The sequence below is a fragment of the Camelus ferus genome, chromosome X (genome assembly GCF_009834535.1).
Source record: "Camelus ferus isolate YT-003-E chromosome X, BCGSAC_Cfer_1.0, whole genome shotgun sequence".
NCBI lineage: Eukaryota > Metazoa > Chordata > Mammalia > Artiodactyla > Camelidae > Camelus > Camelus ferus.
The window spans coordinates 38218853-38226848 of NC_045732.1; the positions used below are offsets into that span (position 1 = coordinate 38218853).

The window sequence follows — 7996 nt, forward strand, 5'->3', positions numbered from 1 at the left end:
ATGTAGGATGGAAATTGAATGCCAAGTGACAGTACCCAGCAGGGACACTGCTGCAAGAAGTAAGAGCAGTGGAGGAGCAAAGGGGTCAAAGCCACAAGCCTCAACTATTGGGCCAAGCAGATCTGACTTTGAAGCTAAAAGGTAACAGAAACACATGAGGTCTAGAGGGAGAAGTGACACAACGAAAGCCCTGATTCTAGAAAAGGTACTCCTAAAGATAGAGGCATCCAAATACATGTCCAGAAATTGAGCTTTCAGGATAGGATTTGACATTGTATTCCGAGTGTAACTCCCCTGAAATCCTCCAGTCTGCTTCGCTTTATAGACACTATAAATTGCCCTAACGTTATCTCTAGAGGACTGACCATCAACACCACTTTAGAAAAACTTGTGACAACACTAATGTTTTAGGAACACATAGGACACAAGGTACTTCAATTTTCTCCTTTCCTCAACAGGTTTATTGCCTTTTAAGAAAATTTTTGTAAAATATAAATACAAAGGCAGAGAATTTACTTACAAAGTTAAAACACAGATTTCAAACATAAACACACAATTCAGAAAATTTTAGTTTTATGTACAATTTCAAGCAACCTCAACATATTATGTTAGTTTTCAATATTTTACAGGGTACAGAAAAAAATAGCTCAAAGTCTTCTTTAAATAAGAGCATAAAATGTTTAAACATATAAACAATCCGGTTTGATGCGTGAAAACTACTTTCACAGCTTTTAAATTAGGATATAAAAGTTTCATACAATTAGTTGTTGTGTGTGGATACGGTTTGAGTTTATATTAGACACTACTGGATCACATCCAATAGCATTGACCTGGCCCGAGCAGGTACTCTGTAAACAAAACATAAAGTTACAATATCGCCAAGTGCCTTCACCAAACTCCCCCCAAACCAACCACACGGTTCTGCCTATGTTACGGCCTCTGTCATCGGAGCTTTGTATGAAATTAAGTCAAAGCGTGGAGCTCCTTTTCCTCATTTGTTTTTCCTTAAAAAAAGAAAAGAAAGAAATGTTCCAAGTAAAAACAAACATATCCCAAAGCATGTGTGCATTGAAAAGTAAATAAACGTTGTAACAACTTCGTAAAAACTGACTTAAAAGTTTAAAAAGAAAAAAACATGTTTCTAAGTCCTTCCGACTGGAGTCATTTCTCTTATATAAAGAAGAGATATTTTCATATGTAATAGTGTCCTTTCTTTACAGAAATAGTCGTATTATGACACATATGCACAAGGATTAACACTATGACACACTGTACACCGTGGGCCCGGCGAGCTCACCAGTAGTCGTCCGAGCCCATGTCGCTGGGGTGGAGCCACTCCATGGATGAGCCCAGCAGAGTCTGGAGCTCGTTAGTGAACTCCACCAGATCTAAGAGCTCCTTGCTTTCAGGGTTAAAGGCTTCCAGGTCTTTGGAGCAAGAGAATAAGAGACTTGCTGACACCTGCCGGTAAAACTCCGCCTCCGCGATGGTGACGATTTCCACATTCGGGAAATTGCAGCGGAATATGCGGGAGGACATTTTCAGTTTCTTTAGCACGTCTGAAAGCAACAGCCAGTTTCGAGGCCTGCACAGAGGAAGGACAGTGGTTCAAGTTCATGGCAAAATTAAAAGCGCTCCTAACTGGTAACTACCAGTCCCCAGCTTAAACAAGAGACTGTTACTTCTGCTTTGATAATGGCGCCACTCCCCCCGCCCCCCTGCCATTTCTCACCGTACCCAGGAGAGATCTACTTCTGTGAGGGACTCTTTGACTCATCAAGATGTGCTAAGTGACCATCTAGGGAGGATCAACTGACTTAGACAAGAGCGGGAGCGGCACCCCTCCCCCAGGCTGCTTCAGTGCCGCGGGTGCCAATGGAGATGGACGAGTGAAGACTTGTTCAGTCGGTTCTGGCCACAACTCAGGCCACCCCTCTTCCAAGGGACTGCCCTGCTGTCATCACTGGGGAAAACCTGTCTGTCTGCCGACCTGAGAGAGGTCACAATCCCTCGGACCCTCGGGGAGAAAGCACTGGAAACACTCAAGGGCAGCTGGCTTTCCTTTCCTTGCCCACCCCTCAATGCTGTGGGGAGTGATGCTTTTGAGAAAGAAGGTAGTACGTCCATTCCATGCACCCTACCCAACTCGGCAATCTCAGGTCTTCAGAGACCGTCCCTGCAAAGGGAGACACACGCTCATAGCCTCAGAGCCCAAGGAGAATGCCGCTCAGTAAGCACTGGGGTCAACACACAGCAGAACACAGTCTCCTGACATGTCCACTCCAAGGGACTGGTCACAGGCGTACGGTGGCCCGACCATGGGGGCAAGACCGGATCTACCAAATGTGATGACACAGCTGCCATATAGCGCTTTTCCTAATCTCACACGAGAAGAGGGTGTCTATCAGTGTTGTCCTCAAGTGCCCTGGAAGGCTCTATGGTGGCCTTCTGGGGAGGATCCCTTCCCCAAGAGTTTAGTGACTGAAACTGTGCAATTCCAGGCACTGACTTCCACGTCCTTGGGGCTCTGGGGGTGTGTTCCGATGAGGGCAGTTATGCCGTACTGGGAGCCCGCCTCCACCCCCAACCCACACCCACCTTTCCTGCAATACGTGATGTGGGCGGACACCTGCTGAGGAATTCACCCACCCACCCACCCATCCTCATCTGCTAACTCCCATCACCCCAAGAGCTGCTTGGCTGGCTCTCAACTACACGACAGCCATACTCACCCCTGAGCGACGGACACTTGGACGTTGTAACATGGTAAGAGGGGGCTTTCTGAGAATTCAAATTCAAACACGTCGCTGTAGGCCTCATCGTCGTCATCCTGGTCCTCCGGGCCTGGGGGGTTGGCTAAAACATCATATCCGCTTTCATCATCTGGTTCTAATGGAGGGTAGACGAGAGAGAGGACTCAGTAAACCATAGCACGATTTCAGCCATTATCAAAAAAGGACCCTTGAACAATTCTTTCCCAACTGAGCCCTGCTTACAGCACCCCTCGGCCACCTCCACGGCTACCCCTCCCCCTGCCAGAGATAAAGGTTCTGTAACTCATTCACGTGCCACTGAACTAAAAACAACGTTGCTCACCACACACAGAGCTGCCGTAGAAGTCCCAAAAGCCATTGGGGTCATCGTCACTGCGACCCTGCAGGTCATTTAAATAATCTGGAGAGAGAGAGAGAAAGAAACACGATAACACCTGCTGGCGAGAACCAAATGTTGGCGGAGTTCGGGGACATCTCACGTTGGGGCTGGCACGGGGCTTCCCTGACAGCTCCCTCTGCACATTTCTCCAAGTGTCTCGTGAAAACCCGCCGACCTGTTGGCCCGGCAGCCCGAGGGACAGCCGCCCTCGCTGCCCCAGCCCTCGAAACAAAAGCTAGCCTGGCAAGCTAAGAATTTTTCAGCCCTCAGAGGCAAAACTCCAGTTTGGACCTCTTCTTGGAGACCAACTTTACACTGCTCTTCCCAGTATGTGTAACGCAGAGTAAACAAGGCGGGGCTGGGTGAAATGGTGGAAAGTCACCATCTAGACGCTTGAGTAAGTGCACATTTCTTGAACTTTGTCTTACCTGTTAAGAACTTCTCCATAAGTTCGCTGTGGGTCATTTTCATGATGGTTCTACCTGAGTACGTAGCCAAAGTGGGGTCAGCACCATAGGAGAGCAGCAAACGGACGATTTCCAAGTGATCGTTCTCGACGGCATCATGGAGAGGCCTAGGGGAGGCGCGGGGAAGGTCAGACTTGTGGACACGATGCTTGCCTCCGACGGCAGAAGGCAAAATCGGGCATATGTATGTGCCCAGCCTGGTAGGCGTGATACTTCATCAAGGTGTGCGGATGGTCGGGGAAACTGAGGCACGGAGACTGGCCCACAGTCGGGAGACAAATTACTGTTTTCTATACTTAACCCTTTATAGGGCAGGTGAAGGGACTATTTCAGGCCTAATTCTCAAATGCAGCTGTATCTTTAACCCAGGGCCTAAGGAGGAACTCATGCCATGATGAAAATCTTTTCAATGAACTTAATTAGTGGCAGACTGTAAGAAGAAAGCTTACAGAGTGAAAAAAAATCCCAGCATCATGGAAGCCAATTGTTTTTAAAAGAGACACTAGCGGTAAAGTGGAACTTCTCCTGAAAGCAACTTGGAGATTAAGGATCAACCCTCTGGCCCAGAAGCAGTCACCAGAGCGAATTCTCAGGGGGGTACAGAATCCTCCCACCCGTGACCTCTGGGGTCGAGATTGCTGCCCACAGTCCCATCCTGAGAGAATGGAAACCACGAAACACCAAATACATTTCAGTTTTGCTAATTTTATGACTGTCAGGAAAGCCCTAGTGCCCGGCCCCCCTGGTAGCATCCAAGGCATACAACCAGGAAGATGCCGGGACTGACTCAGCCCTGGGCCTCTGACCAATAAACTGAGGTTAAGGACAGGGTGGAACCAGACCCGGTAATGTGGGTGTGTGCGACAGGCCCTACCAAGCCAGTGGCTGCTGGCCCTGTCGGTACTCCTGGGACTTCCCACTCACGTATTTTAAATACTGTGATTTAACGGATGCGGATGAAGAGTCCAGGTTCTTAAAAGACAACACCTCCGCGCCTCTGGGGTTTCCTGCACACCCTGAGGACCACTGCCTATGCCCCAGCAGGCCCAGGCTGACAGTGAGACCGGTCACTGACCTGGTTCCATCCTGGGCGCTGCAGTTGACATCGGCGCCATATTCCAGGAGGTGACGGACAATGTTGAGCCACCCCCGGGCACAAGCCTCATGCAGGGCACAGTAACCCGCGTTGTCACGATGGTTCACGTCACAGATCTTGTTCTCCAGGCAGTACAAGACCACTTCCTGTGGGGAGAGGAGACGGGATGCCATGAGACCACCAAGCAGTGAACTTTGTAAAGGAGACCTTGCCAGAGCTTGGTTCAAAGGCATACATCCTTGGGTCCAAGAGCCCCACTATGGCAGGGGCAGGCGGTGGGCGTCTTGGTGAGGGGCAAGAGTGAAGAAGGGCTTGGTGATGCAGACAGCATCTTCTAGGGCCCTGCTGCCCTGGTGGCCTGGTCCTGGACAAGTTACCCGTAACTTCTCTCCAGGCCTCCATAGGGCGGCTGAGAAGACACATTCAGAGAGCAATGGAAGCCCTCAGCCCAGGGGCTCGCCTGGCTAGTACAGAGGCATCCCGGCTGCTAACATCTTAGATGACACGTTGCCAAGTACAGAGCAGTCTCACTTGATGAGCCCATTCGGGAGGTGTCAGGGATGACAACACAAGTTTAGGTACGAGTATGGATGATGGATGCTTACAGAGAGATTAAATCAGCCGGAGAACATTCCTCAACTTAGAATAGGGATGCCCAGGTTAGCCAGGTCCTCGGGACCCCGTCAAGACCCCGAATCTGAGCCTGGCCTGCAAATGCTCCTGTTTGTTGTTAAGTTGCGTTAAAGAGAGGCTCTCTTTCTCCATCCTTAAGAAGGACATGAAATGCTTTGAACAACCTCGCCCTCTGTTTTACCTCACTCCACCCCACTTGGGCCAGAATCAATCCTATATTTTCATATTTACTGAAGTTAATGACAGGGATCTGATATAGCATATACCGCAACCTACACATTTCCAGACCCAAATAAAACAAGTCTAGCCTTCCTCCTCCTCAGAAGGTGTTCCGTGTGTCAACAGTTTGCATTAAAATCACTGTTATTAATCTTGCTTCTTTGGCGTGTTAAAATATTAATACAAACTGCTCCCAGTAAGCAGAGCAGTAATTTATTCGATGTTTTATTACCTTGATTAAGAAAGTTTTCAAACACAAAGAACAGCATTTGCCGCCAGAAAACACATTATACTGTTTTCCTCCGAGTCACGCCCAGCAGAGAGCTGTCAGGTTCTGAGCACTGGGGGTAGGCAGAGTCTGCAGGTGGCCTAACACGTGGTCCACTCGGTAAGGGGGGACAGGATGGGGTCAGGCTTCCTTGTGACAACTCTTAAGTAACTCATCTCTTAAACCTAAAGTGGGATTCATTCCAGCCACCTGTAGACATAAAATGGGCTCTGTCAAACCTTTTATGGCCTTTGGAAGACATGCCAATCAAAGGTGACCACTCATTTGGGAGCGACCTAGAACGTCCCTTGTGCTCACCTTGGGAACCTAACATGGCGTGCTGGTAGACCTGGCCATCTTCAGCTCCCTTCCAAAACAAGAGGACGGAGAGAGAAGGCACATCTACAAATGCATTTCTTCGTTCAGATCCTAACCTGCCAGAAAGCCCACAATCCTCTGGGCTCCCAGGCCACCTGCCCCAAGCCCTGGTATCCAGGATGAAGCTGCTGCTCTTTTAGTGGGCCCTCAGTGGCCAGACTCGAGTGGATGGCGGCAAGCTAACGAGTTGTCTGCCCCAGCCAGGGAGAGGTCCCGTCACGTGGCTGGGGGATCAGGCCTGACCGCCACCAACTGCTGTCCATGGATCAATTTATCCAGGCCCGCGGCCTGCCTGATGTTCTATCAACTCAGGGTTTATTTGCTCTGGCAATTAGGGCCTTCACCTGGAAACCCTTATCGCTACGAGGGCTGATTTGAGGGTACCAGAAATGAAAGGACACCCAAGCTGATGGGTAAGTCAACCCTCTTCTCCTGGAAGATGGCAGCAAAGGCGGGAGGAGCCCAGCGGCCAGGTCAGACTTTCTGTCACGGGCTGTCCTAACTCAGCCGTGTTACCGCTACCTACATGGTGCTTCACAGTGCTGCTCCTTCCCCTGGATGAGTGTGTCCTCTGTCATCCCACAGGAACCCAGGAGATATCAGGAAGGAAGGTAATACTGTTCACACTCAACACTGGGGGAAATTGAAGCCCAGAGAGGTGAAGCCCCAAGTTCAATTAACACGAAGTACTAGACCTCTACCTCAGGTCTTTTGGTACGCGGTCAGCTGGGAAGATTCAAAAGGCCCAAGAGGGACTCAGCTTGAGGGATACAACCTAGCTGCGTGAGCATCCTGCTGGCCCTGTCTGTTGGGGTCAAGTGGCTAGCTACACTCTCCTAGCCAGGAGGACGATGGCCTCTAAACGGACGGCAACCTCTGTCACCAAGTTAGAGAGAATGGTTAAGAGGCCGGGCAAGTCTGTCTACCCAACCCATTTCTTGGTTTATTTTCTCCGCTAGAAATGGGAGTGTTTGAAGGGCAGCCCACCCGTTCCCAAACAAAATCAAACTGTTTTTGTTGGACAATTCTCTGTTAAGCGGCTATAAGCCGAATGCCATTAACCGCAAAATGTAACCATAAAGGCCATAAACCCGACATTGTTAATTAATTAAATGCCTCATTAACTTTTTTAAAAACATGATTTATTCAATTCATAGAAAATTTAACCATCACCACTAAACGCACAAGCATGTGGTTGCACATTGGCATTTTAGCCCAAGAAACAGAAGCCTTTTTACCAGGAGGGAAAGCTTTGAGGTCTCTGGCCATGCAAGTGATCTGTTTAACGCAGATCTGAAGCCAGAGTGTGTTTCTTAACTTCAAGAACCACATTAACATGACGTAGAGCTCAGACAGCCTTTTTCCTGTACATGGTATCTTTGTGTTTAGCTAAGCAGAGAATGGCAAAGACAAAAGTTCAGGAAAACCCTCCCAAACTGTGCGTTCAAACCACACCTTTATCGGGTTAAGCAAACTGTCCTTCAATTTGAAACAATTTAAACTGCCACATTTCCTGACTGGGCCATCATCCCAACATTTAAAATTCTGCCTGACTAAATCCCAGAAAGTTGGATACAAAGTTGAAAGTGTTCATCTGGTATTCAAAACATCCAGCATCAAAACTGGTCATCTGTGCAATTTACATTTGAAGACTAAAAAGCTGTCTGACCATAAACATTCCCCAGGTTTCCGGTGCTGTCAGAGGCCAGGTAGCCTAAAAAAAAAGTATGGATCAACTGCCCCTGGGTCCAAGCCTCAGACCCACCAAACCCAAATGGAAAC

At 48.7% G+C, this 7996-nt stretch overlaps 1 protein-coding gene across 1 annotated transcript in view; it reads right to left on the minus strand.

Annotated features, from left to right (window-relative positions):
* Positions 1 to 438: 438 nt before the first annotated feature.
* The window catches only part of BCOR (BCL6 corepressor), a 32771-nt gene continuing 25213 nt past the window's right edge, over positions 439 to 7996 (minus strand). The window contains exons 5-9 of the mRNA XM_032474655.1: positions 4696 to 4973; positions 3582 to 3727; positions 3097 to 3174; positions 2733 to 2889; positions 439 to 1585 (exon numbers count right to left, since the gene is read on the minus strand). Of these exons, the coding sequence (XP_032330546.1) occupies positions 1294 to 1585; positions 2733 to 2889; positions 3097 to 3174; positions 3582 to 3727; positions 4696 to 4973 (951 nt within the window). The 3' untranslated portion in view covers positions 439 to 1293. The remainder of the gene's footprint in view (positions 1586 to 2732; positions 2890 to 3096; positions 3175 to 3581; positions 3728 to 4695; positions 4974 to 7996) is intronic.